At 50.1% G+C, this 14002-nt stretch overlaps 1 protein-coding gene across 1 annotated transcript in view; it reads left to right on the top strand.

The window, feature by feature from the left end:
• The first annotated feature begins 229 nt into the window (after nucleotides 1–229).
• Nucleotides 230–14002, top strand: part of PHLPP1 (PH domain and leucine rich repeat protein phosphatase 1) — a 232258-nt gene continuing 218485 nt past the window's right edge. Inside the window, exon 1 of the mRNA XM_042239364.1 lies at nucleotides 230–1343. Within this exon, the coding sequence (XP_042095298.1) occupies nucleotides 230–1343 (1114 nt within the window). The remainder of the gene's footprint in view (nucleotides 1344–14002) is intronic.

Raw genomic sequence — 14002 nt, forward strand, 5'->3', positions numbered from 1 at the left:
AATGAGGCCGGCTCCGCGGCTGGCTCGACTGCGCGAGGCGAGGGGCGGGCGGGGGGCGGTGGCGGCCGGGCGGGCGCGCGGGATGGAACACCGAGACGCCGACGGAGCGCTCCGAACCGCCACATAATCGCCCGAAACGGCCGCGCGAACGCCACTGGCGGCGCCGCCGCCCCCCGCTCGCTGTGCGACCGCTGCCCCCCGAGCCGGGGCCGCGCCGAGCCCCGCCGCCATGGAGCCCGCGGCCGCGGAGACCCGCGCGGAGGGCCGGGCCGCGGCGGGCGGCCCCGGGCCCGCGCTGACCGCGGCGCCGGGCCGGGCGGGAGGCGCGGCTCGCAGGCGGCGGCGCGGCCCGGCGCCCCTGCCCGCCGCCGGCGGGGCCGCCCCGGGGCCCGGCGCCAGCTCGCTGCTGCTGAGGAGAGGCCGGCTGAAGAGGAACGCGTCCGCCGCCGCCGCCCCGCGCCCCGCCGGCCTCCCCGCCCCCGGCCCGGCCGCGGCGCCGCCGTGCTCGCGGAGCCTGGACCGCCGGGCGCTGCTCCCGCGACCCCGGCAGATGCTGCCGCTGCAGCCGTCGGACCGGGACTGGGTGCGGCACCAGCTCCAGCGCGGCTGCGTGCACGTCCTCGACCGTCACCCGGCCGCCAGCCGCCTGCGCCCGGTGCTCTGCACGCTGGACACCACGGCCGGCGAGGTGGCCTCCCGCCTGCTGCAGGCGGGCCCCAGGGCCGGCGGCGTGCTGAAGGTGCCGGGCCGGGCCCCCGCGGGGCCGCCGCCCGGGAAGGCCGCGCTGCCCGCCGTCGGGGGGCCGCCGCCGCGCCGCGCCTCCCGCGCCGGCCCCGCGCCCGCGGGCTGCAGCCCGGGCTCCCCGCGGGCCCCGGACGGCGCGGGCCGGACCCCCGAGCCCGAGAGCCCCGGGCCGAGCCCGGGCGCCGAGGGCGCGTCGCGCCCGCCGGATCCCTACTGTTCATCGTCGTCCGAGGAGCTCGAGGCTGACCCGGGCCAGCCCCGCCTGCGCGGCCGCTCGTCGGGCTCCCGGCCGCTCTCCCCGGCCGCCTCCCCACCTCCGCCGACGGCCCCGAGGGGCGTCGAGGGCTCGGGCGGCGCCGCCCGCGACCGGCCGGCGGAGGAGAGCCCGGGCGGGGACGCGGCGGCCGCGGAGAAGGCGCCCCCGCCGCCCACCCTGTATGTGCAGCTGCACGGGGAGACCGCGCGGCGCCTGGAGGCGGACGAGAAGCCGCTGCAGATCCAGAACGACTACCTCTTCCAGCTGGGCTTCGGGGCGCTGTGGAGGGTGCAGGAGGAGGGCCTGGACTCGGAGGTTGGCTGCCTCATCCGCTTCTATGCAGGTAAGGCGGTCACCTGCACGCGCGCCCTCGGGGCTCTGTTAGCCCTTCGCCGCTCGCGCGGAAGACCGGTGGGACCCAGCCGAGCGGTTCCCGCCGCGGGTGCGGGGCAGGCGGCGGGGCCGCGGGCGCACATGTTCCTGAGAGGGGCCCTGCAGTGACAGTGCCGCCTTCGGGCTGCGGGGCTTGGGGCTTCAGGGCAACTTCACGTGCCGTGAAACTAGCGGAGGGAAAGGACCGCGGGAAACCCGGAGCACCCGGCCTGCGTCCGGCCTTGCGCGGCCGGCGGCGCCCGCCCGGAGCTCAGTCCGGGTCGGCCGGTGCCCTGCTCCTGCTCCCCGTCCTGTCCTTTGCCCACTTAGTCCTCGGTGGAACCCGGCAGCCACGATCCTCTTTAGTGATGCTTTTCTTCAGCGCTTCTTGGCTTTGTTTCAGTCTCCTCTGCAAGTGTACTTCTTGCATCAGAAGTGGTTTTGCCTATTTCTTTCTCTCAGTTTCTCCCCTCTAACCTTTATAGTCAGAACTGACTATGTGACTTCCAATAGGGATACATAGCGGTCACAGTAGTACTTTTGATTGCCGCCTCTCACTGAGTGCGATCTAAAATCCTCCGCATCCTTATTTTCATTTCTAGATTAAAGATCTTAAATCTTTTCATTGGGATAGAATTGATACATTAGATCAAGTTCTTGACCACGGGGGACTAGTGTTTCTCTTTTAGCTGGTGCTAAATTATGGCTGTATATTTGAGCTTAATAAGTTCTTTATGTCCTTTTCCTCTGCTGGTTTGAAGAATTATGTTTTAGTGGTAAGGAATTTTATTTAAAACAAGGTTAGTGTAATAGTTAAATCGGGAGTTACATCTTCCCCCAATTCACTAAAGTAGTAGACTACTTCTGCACTGAGGCTGCAGGTGGTGGTGGAGAGAGTCCCGCTTGTAATCGCGTCATCTGCAGCCATTCCCTCCAGCTTCATGCTCTTGGTCCACACCTGGGTTCTAGCAGCAGTTTAGTCGCTGTGAATGAGGAGCTCTTCACCCTCCATTGAGATATGCAAGACTGGTAGCATTCCTGGTGAGATGTTCCTTTATGTTTAATTGAGGTTTTTCTATAATTCAGGTGGGTTTCTGATGGATTTTGGCCTCATAAAGAAAACCATATCGTAATACAATAGCTTTTGCAGTACCTGAAGATAATGCCCCAACCTGATGACAAGTCTTTAAAAAGATTATGGCCTAGAAAATAGGTGACTTTTTTTTTTTAATGTAGGAGCAACAACTAAATTCTTCTCCTCTCTTGTGGCTCGTGTAATTTATAAAATACTGTTATTTTATGAAAGCGTTAAATGGTAATCATGCTTGGAGTGAATGTTTTGTTAACATGAGAATGGTAAATGCCTGTGTGTGTGTGTGTGTGTGTGTGTGTAAAGAAGCAAGGGCTGTGTTGAGCATATTTTGAACATATTGCACATATTTTGCATGGAAAGAGCTCTGCATGCCTCATTTTCCTCGTGGTTGACTTGCTGACCATGATGAATGTCCGTGGGGTTTTAGGTGTCCTAGTCGTGGCATTTAAACCTTTGATTCCCCTTGATTGTCTCTTCAGGTGTGTCCAAAATGTTCTGAGTGGATGATATGTAGGTGTTTTGTTTGTTTGTTTTTTAAACTTATCCTGGTGTAAAGTTAACAGATCATCTTTCTGGTTACATCTCAAGTTTCTGGTGTGCTCGTTTGAAGCTTTTTGTTCTGTTCCTCATGAAAAGCAGTAATTGTTACTTCACGCTGAACCTGCTTGCTCTGCTGTAGTGTGCACAGCATAAATACATGTGCCCCTCTGTGTCTACGCTTGTAAAGGCAACTCGTAAAACGGGGAAGCCACACACAGCATCCAGCCTGTTCTTGAATATGAAGCCTGTATACAGGAGTCCTAGAAGGAAGGTGCCTGATCAAGATGTCTAATTGCACATTTTCTACAAAATTGAGTTTAAGCCAAAGTTGATATATCAAACATCTCTGTTGGTATTCTTTTGACATAGAACAAAATTTACCATATCATGAGTCCACTTGAACCTTTGCGAGGAAGTGTAATTGTTGATGAACAAAAGGGCTTTGTTATAAGGTGGTCTCGCTTATCAGGAGAACATTATCAAGGCTTCACATGTCATGGAGGTTTACATTAAGCTGGGAGGAGAGCCCCAGAAATTATCCCTTTGGAATGTAGGACACCCAACAAGAAAGTGTTCTGTAGTAGTTCTTTTCCTGAAGAAGAGAATTAACATTTGTTTTACATGAGACCCTGTGAGTGGGTGTTTTGTACCACATTTGTTTTTAGAATTTTATATGAACTTACTTTTAATTCTGTCGCTTCCTATCACTTTGTTTATATGTGTAGTTGGAGTTAAGAGTAGACTAGGAAGTTGCCTTTGAAGGCTTCCGAGTGTTTTCCTGTATTTAAATTGAGCTCATTACCTGTTGTTTATATAGTTTGTCTATCAGTTGCCTTTTTTTTTTGAGAAGTTCTTGTCGGGGGAGAACTTCATTCTCTTGAGGTCACCTTTCAGTTAAATTTTAGTGTTTATAACTTGGCCCAAGTGATTCTCAAAAAGGCTTTGGAAGCCATTTGTGTGTTTTTTTTTTAATATTTAAATGTTTATTTAGGCAAAGTAAAATGAAAGTCTTTAATGAACTGAAAGGCTTTGGACTCAGGGTTCTTTGTGATTGCAGAGCTGTCATAGAAACTTTAGTTTGAAAATCGTTACTGCTCCTCTCAAGAAGCCATGCTCTTAGCTGACTTAAAATGAGAAAAAAATTAATTGTGGCTTTATCCGAAATAACTTGTGTGAAGTACTAAGTCTGTTAGGTACATTAACATTTAATTTCCTTTTAGGATCAGCCATCTTAAATTCTCCCTGAAAGAGAGTACTTTTAGGTGGAAAAACAATTCAAGAATCGGGCTGTTCCGGACTCCTGGGGGCACCTGAGACGCTGACCGAAGGCAGTGTGCACGGACTTCTAAACACTCTGGCCTCTCTTCCGCCTTTTAGACTTGGTCGTCTCGCTGTCTCAGCTCAGCCTGTGGCGGGGAAAGGACGTTGACAGAACAGAGCCCACTGTGCCTGGTGACCCCTGGACAAGATGTTTCCATGTGTGACTTTCTGGGATTGCTCTGGAAAAGAGCCTTCTCACCCGCTCTTGTTTTTCTCCCTTTTCTCTTCTGGGAATGATCAAACCTTCGTGGTTCCCTGTGTGGAAGTCGAGAAGGGCTGGCTCAGCATTAAGCTGCAGTGTCGACGAGCAGTGTCTCATCGACGAGCGGTGTCTCACTGCTGTGACCACAGCAGTGCTGAGTGACGCGGCGTGAGCGTGTGACGCCAGCGTGTGCTTCAGCGCTCCTCCTAAGAACAGAGGTTTAACTTTGTTTTTTTTACATTTATATTTAATACTTGTTTTTGATGTAAAGTGCACACTGTCTTGTCCTTCATTAACTGTGGTTTGATAACGTCTATTAATATGTAGGGTTTATTATCTTCAAAAATCTTAAAAGAGCTTTGATATAAATTATCTTGCGTCCTTTCAGAAACATTAACAGGGAGGAGTCGGTGTCAGTCCTCTTTTCACACAGAGAAGCTGACGTGTAAAGAGTTCTGATTCTTGCTTGTGGTTTTTCAGTTCTTGGCAGAGCTAAGAGAGCATGCCTGTTCTGTCTTACAACTCATGTCACTTTCCATGAAATCTCCTTTACGTTTGGATTTTTAACTTGGATACAAGCATTCAGGAAATACGCTATTTTTGCTGGTAATGAGGTGATATTATTCTCTAGTCCCAAGTGGTATTCCTTGTAAAATGTGGACGGTTCTATCATGCTGCCTTTAACAGAAAGAAGCAAGACTGGACAATAAGGGGGCAATACCGAAAGAGTACGAAAGTGTTCCAAGTATCCCGGTGGCAAATAGTCATGTGTACATTCAAGTTGGTGTGATTACAGCTCACCTAAAACAGGGAGGCCTGGCGTGCTGCGATTCATGGGGTCGCAAAGAGTGGGACACGACTGAGCGACTGAACTGAACCGAATGATCCTTTATTCTCTTGCTTGAGCATGTCTCCGTTGTTAAACCATAAAGCCGTCACTGGCTACAGACTATCAGCACTTGATCTGAAAAGTGGATAAGTTTTGAAGATGGTGGTGTGACACTTCAGTGCCCTTAAAACATAGCTTTACTTGTAAGTATCAAAAATAGCTATCGTGACAGATTTGCACGAATCTTTTCTTTGAAGTAAACTTATCCGTACTTTAGTGATCAGTAGTGCTTTATTAAGGTCACTGTGCTGGTCAGTTTTTGTAATTTCTGTCTTAGGGCCAGAGAGTGAGTACGCTCCCCAAATTTCATAGTTATCCCTAACATGATGTGTTTTTTTTTAATTGTAGGGAGAGGAGATGAGTGTAAACAGGTTTATGCAGTTTCTTGTATCTGTAAGATTGTTAAATGATTGGTTATCCCAAGATTCTTCTTATTTTTTAAAGTGTAAGGTGTTTTATTTTCTTGTTCTCTTTCTTTCTGGAATGCTGAATTTGATTTCTTGGTAACATAGCATTTATTGAGGTTGTGTATCATCCAAGGCTCGTATAACACTTGGCACTTTAGTTTAAACATTTGTTGAGTTGAATCTGTGGCATTTTGTGAAGCAGCTGATGGTGTGTGTCCTGAATCTTCGGCTTTCCTTCCTGTTTCCCCAGGGGTTGTGTTAGATGCACACACACATCTCTCCCAGGACACACCCCTCTCCCAGGACACACACACCCACACACCCCTACCTACCTACCTCCTAGGGCAGGAGATTGTAGGTGTTAATACCTTCACTCTTAATACCTTCACGTGAAGGAAGCTCTATGTGGGTTTTGAGATTCTCTTTTAAAGTTTTCTTAAAATTTAACAGGTGTGCCCCCCTCCTTTTCACAGGCATCTCTTACCTCAACTTTGAGATGAATTTAATGAGGCATCTATCAAATGAGGCGTCCCGGATTTAATGATTTGATTATGTGCCAGGGTTGAACACGATTCAGTCTGCCTGGACAGGAGGAGGGTTTAATTGTGCTGTGACAGTTGAGAGACCCTGAAGCCGCTCAGTAGAAAAGCCTTTTCTTTAAAGATGCTGGCATTTTGAAAAAGAGAAAGAAATGTTATTAAAACGTCCAAAATAGTCTGGGTAAACGAAGCCTTTTTTTTCCCCTCTGAAAGTCTCACCTTCTAAAGCCTACTCCACTCCAGGCTTCAGGGACAACACTGGTGACGAGAGGTTCTGGGTCTGGCTTCAGGCCCCTCTGCGTCTTGGGCAGACTTTAATACTTTCCTTTGGTTTTCTAAAGAGAGTAGAGTTAAAACCAAAGAAAATATGGATTCTTTAGACGTATTAGCTGCTTATAACCTAAGTCTGTGTGACTGATTGTTATGAAACTTCCTCTCTAGGCTTTGGAAAATTTTCATAAATTAAAATTCCGGGGCCTGGAAAAAATAGACTTTAATGATAGTTTGATTAAAGAACATTAGGATATTTGGTTAACTACGAAATAGCAGCTCTTTCAAGGTATGTGATAATTGTACTTTAGAATCGAGAATAGTAATGGTTACTGGATTACTGAAGGGTAATTACATGTCGATTTGGAGGTAGAATGGTTTTGTTTTATATAGATATATAAAATATACACCTGGTATGCCTTTTAGTATGTTAAATGAAGCAAAGCGTAACCATCCTGTAATGCCACATTAATGCGGAAGCGTTTCCCTGTTGTATTTTTACATTTGAGGTTGTTCTAATACATTGTAAGGTATTAATAATGAAGTGTCTTGCTAAGGTGCGAGTCCAGTGACTTCAGAGTTTGGGGCTTGGACGTCCTATTGGAGTGAATGTTTCGGTTACACCTTGTACATATTCTGTAAGTTTGTACATGTTGATACTTTAGCAAAACTCAAGAAAATCCAGAATTTAAAAAGCTGTTTATTTGACGGCATCAGGCCTTCGTTGGGGTACAGAAGATGTTTATCACGTCATGTGAAATCTTTTGGTAGGCACTTAGGTGTGTGGGATCTGTGGTGTGTGGGATCTTAGTTCCCGCCCCAGGTATCAAACCCCTGTCTTCTACATTACAGAGCAGGTTCTTAATCACTGGATCTCCAAGGAAGTCCCCCAGATCCAGGATTTTTGACATGTATTTTCTGAAATGAAGGTTGTTAGAAGTAAATTAGTCTCCCTTCCAGTTACACGAAAGCATTTGGTTGATAATTGAATAAAATTGGAAATGATTTTGTTTTGGACAGTGCCAACAATGAATGGGAAGAATTGGGCATCTGAGATAATCTGAACTGGCTGATTTTGGTCACCCCTCCCCGGCCCCCATTCTGTTCACGCAGGAAGGGCTCTGTGCTTGCTGGCGTCTAGTTCTGCGGGCTTGTGCGTCTGATGGAGAGTGCATTGTTTCACGTGTCTGCCTCCATTAGTAATATGTTAGAATGTTTGCGTTTTCTTTCAGATACCAGGCATGCTTTTAAACACAGCGAAAGAAAGTACGGACTGTACTTGTTTCCACTGCCTCTTCAGTAATTCCCTGGGCTTCACAGTCAGCTCACTCCTGACACACGGTCCAAAGAGTGTGATTCTCTGAACAGAACCAGTTTCTGACTTTTGTTGTTGTGTATGAGAAATGCATCCTTAAGGAATTGTTTCTTGGTTTGTAACCATGTATTGGGAGAGCTTTTTGGCTGTACTTTAGCACTCAAATGGGCTTCCCCGGTAAGTGGGGTGGGCTTCCCTGGTGGCTCAGACGGTAAAGAGTCAGCCTGCAGCGTGGGAGACCCCGGTTTGATCCCCGGGTTGGGAAGATCCCCTGGAGAAGGGAATGGCTATCTGCTCCAGTATTCCTGCGTGGAGAGTCGCGTGGATGGAGGAGCCTGGGGGGCTACAGTCCACGGGGTCGCAAAGAGTCGGACGTGAGTGAGCGGCGGACACTGCTCGTGCTGGAATGGGGGCCACATCCTAGGGCTTCGGAGTTTGGCCGCTGTGACCTGAGGTGGGGTCTGTAGTTGAGAGAAACGAGTCTGAGTGGGGAAGCTCGCTGTGCCTGCGGGCGTCCCTTTTAACCTGCGCTGGGCTCCGAGCTCCTCCTCAGTGAGTGAGGAGCCTGGGGTAGAGTAGGGGATCATCTCTTCCAGCTCCTAACCTCCTGGGGCTCTGTTGGAGGGTCTGTCCTTCAGATTAGAAGGGCTAAACCTTGTCGTCGTTTTAGGTTCTCTAACCCCTGACTGTGGGTTTAAAAACAGCCGAACCCCTGCCTTTTGTCATGGAGAAAGGAACATCCTTGGACCGAACGCACTCAGCCTGAGGCTGCCAGCCAAAGCCGAGTGCTTTCTGGGGTAGATTAGGGCCAGTGACGGGCCGGCCGGCCTGGGCTCCCCTCTGCCTGCCAGCCCCAGTCTCCGAGTAGGACGTAGGAGCATACGGGTGCTCGTTTATGCTGAGGACAGGTTTTACATGGAAATCACTCTGTGGCGTCCCTTCATTCCTCAGAGCCGACTGCTGCTTTCTCACTGTTGCAAAGGGAACTTTCAAGTGCAGAAGTACGACGGGCCAAAACGCACGCCTCTGGCCTGTGTCCTCTGGGTCCGAAGCGGGGCCGTTTCTCTGGGTAGCCTCTGAGAGGGTGCGGGGCTGAGGGAGCCGATGTGCAGCGTTATGTGATGAACGGGGCCTCTCCTTGGGGAAGAAGTGCCCCCCCGGAGTTGGAGGAGACGTGTACTTTCTGACACACGTGTGTATACACGCACACACGTCTTCCATTGAGTCTGGGGGGATCACGGCAGGTGGCGGGTGTATTTGGGTTGAGGGTGCGGGTGGGGTAGATAGTCTTGGGGGGTTCTCTGTCTAAAAAGTTGGAGCTCTTAATTATGTAGGTCTTCCCCCATGTTTCAGTTGTAACGTACTTCTCTTGTGAATGGCATTTTCACGTCCCTTGTCCCTGTTTTGTTTGATGCTTGTGCTTCCTTCTGCCTTGCAGATTTGCCTTTTGGGGAGGGTGTAGCTAGGGGAACAACTTTGGTTTGCAAGTGGCTGCTTTCTTTATCTGGTGGTGCTTTATGTCAGTCTTTTCCTCTAGGTATTCACACTTCTGTGTCATGCCTAGGAAGGCCTCCCCGTCCCAAGATTTAAGAGGGGTGGGCAGATTTAAAACAAGTCCCCACATTTTCCAGTGGGATCTCCTAGGTTTGCTTCTTGCAGCCTGTGTTGTTTAAGAAGGGAAGTGGGAGTGAACGCGCTGTCCCCACACGTTCTGTTGGATAATAGAGTGTTTCTTCAGTGACTTAGACTGTCGCCTTTCCTCAGTGGATGCTTTTTGTTTTTTAGCTGATGGACATTTATATCGTTCTTACGATGCGCTAGGCACTATGTCAAGTGCTTTGTAAATACGAGCTCATTTAATCCTCATAACAACCCCGTGAGGCAGACAGTGTTACCACCGGAGGGTTACGGGAAGACTGAGTTAAGAGAGCAGCTTGTCTAGCTCTCTGGGTTTGTCAGGCCAGCAGCTGCCCAGGTGGTGCTAGTGGTAAAGAACCCATCTGCCAGTGAGACAAGAGTGACGCGGGTTCGATCTCTGGGTGGGGAAGATTCCCCTGGAGGAGGGCATGGCTACCCAGGCTCAGTATCCTTGCCTGGAGAACCCCATGGACAGAGGAGCCTGGTGGGCTTCAGAGTCAGAGTCGCAGAGCCAGACGTGGCTGAAGCGACTCAGCCCTTAGCAGTGTGTCACAGCCGGACCCGCTGAAGGTGGAAGCCTTGTGCTCAAGGGCCTTCGGGGGCCAGCTGGAGCAGGTCGGCGTTCGGGGAGCGCGCACTCTGAAGTGGTTGGAGCTGAGTCCTGCATTCTGACCGTGGCTCTGACCCCGGAGCTCCGGCTCCCTCTTCGCTGTTTTGTGGAGGCAGGTAACGACCTTGAGCCACACGGGGTCATCATGATTGAATGGGGTGAGGGCAGGTGCCCAGGACAGCAGGGCGCGTGTCACCCAGGCCCTGGGCCTGAGGCTGGAAGGAGCGCTGACGGAGCAACAAAGACCTGGACTCGACTGCCGGCTCCTCCTTTCCTGATGCGAGGCCTGCGAAGAGCCCGATACTTTCCCTAAGCCTTGTTTATCAGAGGGAGAGAAGAGGTGATAAAAACAACCTGGCTCGGAGCCTTCGTGAGGTCCAGATTTGATAACACATGTGGAAGTGCTCTGTAAAGGAGGTGTTCTACAGATGAGGTTTGGTGCCGCTATTTTTAGAACTAGCAAATTGCCCCAAATGTCAGAGGTAATTAGGGCTCATTAAGGAAGGTGGGCTGCGCTGTTGCTCAGTGGCGCTGGCAGACTGTACACTTTTGCTCATTCATTCAGTCCCGTAATTACTATGAGTACCTACCATGTCAAATGTATTTTTGATTCACAGATACCTAATTTTAATTTTCTAGGCTCCCTTGAAATACCTGTAGATCTGAGGGCATGTTTGTGGAAACAAGTGAGCCAGTGTTTAGAAAACAAAGGTGGAAAATGTTCTGATTGGCAGTGGTTCACCCATGACTGTAGTCACAGGGAAGGACAGGCTCCTGACCCTACTTATGTGTCCCCAGAAGGGCCTTGAGCCGTCTTGAAGGACCAGAGGGGCAGAGTCGTTGCCATAACTCTGGACTCCGGAACTGTTTGCAGAAGTAACCATCAGTTACTAGTAGATCAAGGTCTAGTTGGACTAAGTTTAGGGTTAGTAACTCCAGATGAATTCTTTAAGATTTACCAACCCTTTTTACCAAGGCTTTCGCCTGTTTGGACCATTTGGGCTTCACTGGGTATCATCATCTGGGAGGACCTAAGTTCTGGGTTAAGCAAATGTTAATTTTGCTTTCTTGAAGTGGCAAATATGCATTGCCCAAGGTTGCCCTGAGCCTGGCAGGGGCCTCCAGAGCTCTTGGAAGTCCGTCTCTTATTTCTTTCTGTAAGGCCTGCGAGGGTTTTGCTTCCTTTGGATTTATGAGGTTTATGGGAGATGCTGTCTTTATCTTCCAGAAGGAGATACTTCCTTTTAGTTTGATGTCACGTAGAGCAACGATATCAATGTAAAATTTGGAAGATGAGGAATTGGTCATAGCCTGAGGGTATCATCCTTAACTTTGCCCATCGACTGTCTGAATTGTCATTGGTGGAGGAATTTTTTAAAAACCTCTTAAGTGGACTAGGAGGAAACACGTCTCGTAAGTGTTCACATAGGCAAAAACAGCTGTTTTATGCATGGCTGTGAAAGCCACTCTACAGTTAATGGTAAATTAAGTCTTTGCTGATGGCCTGTTACAAATTTAAGTGGAAGACAGAACGTCTCTGTGAAACATCGTCTCATGTCGTAACGTGAATGAAGACGCTAGAGAGAATCTTCATTGTTTTTTTGGGTTAGTTCTAAAAGTATGATAAACACCCTGTTTTTTTTTTAAAGTTATGCAGATCCTGGTTGACTGAGGTAACCATGCTTCTGATTAAAATGAAAATACCTGTGGTTGAGACTGATCAGCGCTCAGGCTAATTACCTGCCGGTGTGTGCTTTCCGCTGCCAGGGCACCTTTCTGTCCTGTGTGACGAGTCTTTAGAGGCCTCAGCTAGCTCATTGGAATAGTATCAGCACCCGACAAATGGATTTTACGGGGGATGTTAACAGAAATGCTGGCATCGGTGTAATTATAGGGGGTAGTTGCTGTTAGCCTCTGTGATTGTAGACACTAAAATACTCTGGTCAGTCAGGTCAGTCGCGTCTGACTCTGTGCAACCCCATGGACTGCAGCACGCCAGGCCTCCCTGTCCATCACCAATTCCCGGAGTTTGCTCAAACTCATTTCCATCGAGTAAATGATGCCATCCAACCATCTCATCCCCTGTCGTCCCCTTCTCTTCCTGCTTTCAATCTTTCCCAGCATCAGGGTCTTTTCAAATGAGTCAGTTCTTCGCATCAGGTGGACAAAGTATTGGAGCTTCAGTTTCACTTGTAACTAAGTCCTAAGAAGAGCTTAATGTATTTAACCGAAGTCTGAGCAATATTGTCTCATTGATAAATTGTTGTTATGTAGTTGCTGAGTTGTGTCCTACTCTTTGTGACCCCTTGGCCTGTAGCCCACCAGGCTCCTCTGTCTGAGGGATTTCCTGGGCAAGAGTACTGGAGTGGGTTGCCATTCCCTTCTCCAAGGCCCTTCCCTCCCGAGGGATCAAACCCGAGTCTGTGCTGTTGGCAGGTGGATTCTTTGCGGTAAATACACAGGTTCCGTTCAGTTCAGTGCAGTCGCTCAGTCGTGTCCGACTCTTTGCGACCCCATGACTCCTGCCCACCAGGCTCCTCTGCCCATGGGATTCTCCAGGCAAGAATGCTGGAGAGGGCTGCCATTTCCTTCTCCAGCGCACAGGTTCACGTTGACAAACGCACAGTGACGGATGTTTTACACACCTGTGTGTCGGGACTGCTGAAGAAGCGATGTCATTGTGAAGATACCACACCAGGGTCCATTTCTGAGAGCAGAGGTCCTCTTGTAGTCACTACACTTGGAGTGCTGTTGTTTTTTTTTTTTAATCTCAGATTGACTTGCAGCTGCTAATAGAGAACTGGGAGCTCTCATGGCTTCCTGCTTCCATACGTGTGCATGAGGTCTCCCACCCCAGCCCCCAGAAAGACAGAGCGGTCAGTAGCCCCTTGGTTCTGAGAAACAGATAGATTAACCCAAGCGATGTTGACCTCTAGATAATACTGATGGAGACAGGGAAGTGGTGGTGATCGTTTATCTTGAAGGTGCTTTCATTAGTACGACTGTATAAAGCCCCTTGTACAGCATCTTCTTTATCTTTCAGAGACATTTGTAATATTGGACTAAACCAACATTGTCTGTAGATGGTTACTGTTAGTCATTCAGCATCTGGCGAATGTGATCGTTGGTACTTGCTGCTGGGGACTGCCTTTGCCAGGCTTCACGGGTGAAAAATGGGTTACAGCGTCTTGGATATTCCAGGGAGGGCCTAGAGTGAGAGTGCTGGGAGGGGCCGGGGGCGTCTGGCCCAGTTTCTTACCTGGCGTGGAAACCTGCGCTTATCCGGTCCGGACTGACGGGCATCTGGCTTCTGCTTTTGCCTGCTCACCGCGTCCTCATTTCAGGGCAGCACCCAATGGGGACGGTGCTCCTGGGGGGTGAGCTGTGGAGCAGCAGCAGCAGCAGCGGCGTCTCCTGGGAGTGGGGAAAGTGCAGACGCTCAGGCCCGCCTCAGACTTTGTGAAAAATCAGCCTTTTAACAAAGTCCCCGGGCGATGCGTTTGCACAGTGCAGTTCAAGAAGTGCCAGTGTCGGGTGAACCGCGAGTGGGAGCGATTAGAGCTGGAGGAGGGAAGCCGCTGGGAGCTCGTGTGGTTCGGGGAGACGCTGAGGGCTGGGACTGAGCAGTGGAGGGAGACCAGGAGGCCGACGCACAGGGCTCAGTAGTTGACATAGAAGCTCAAAGGTGACACTGTAGCCCTTTGATGAGAGGGCTGTGCGGCAGTTCCTGGAGGTGGGAAGCAAAAGGTTGTGTGGGGTGTCACTGATAGTCCCTTGAAACTGGAGGATCGGGGCTCGAGTTGGGAG

Source organism: Ovis aries, chromosome 23, assembly GCF_016772045.2.
Source record: "Ovis aries strain OAR_USU_Benz2616 breed Rambouillet chromosome 23, ARS-UI_Ramb_v3.0, whole genome shotgun sequence".
Classification (NCBI taxonomy): domain Eukaryota; kingdom Metazoa; phylum Chordata; class Mammalia; order Artiodactyla; family Bovidae; genus Ovis; species Ovis aries.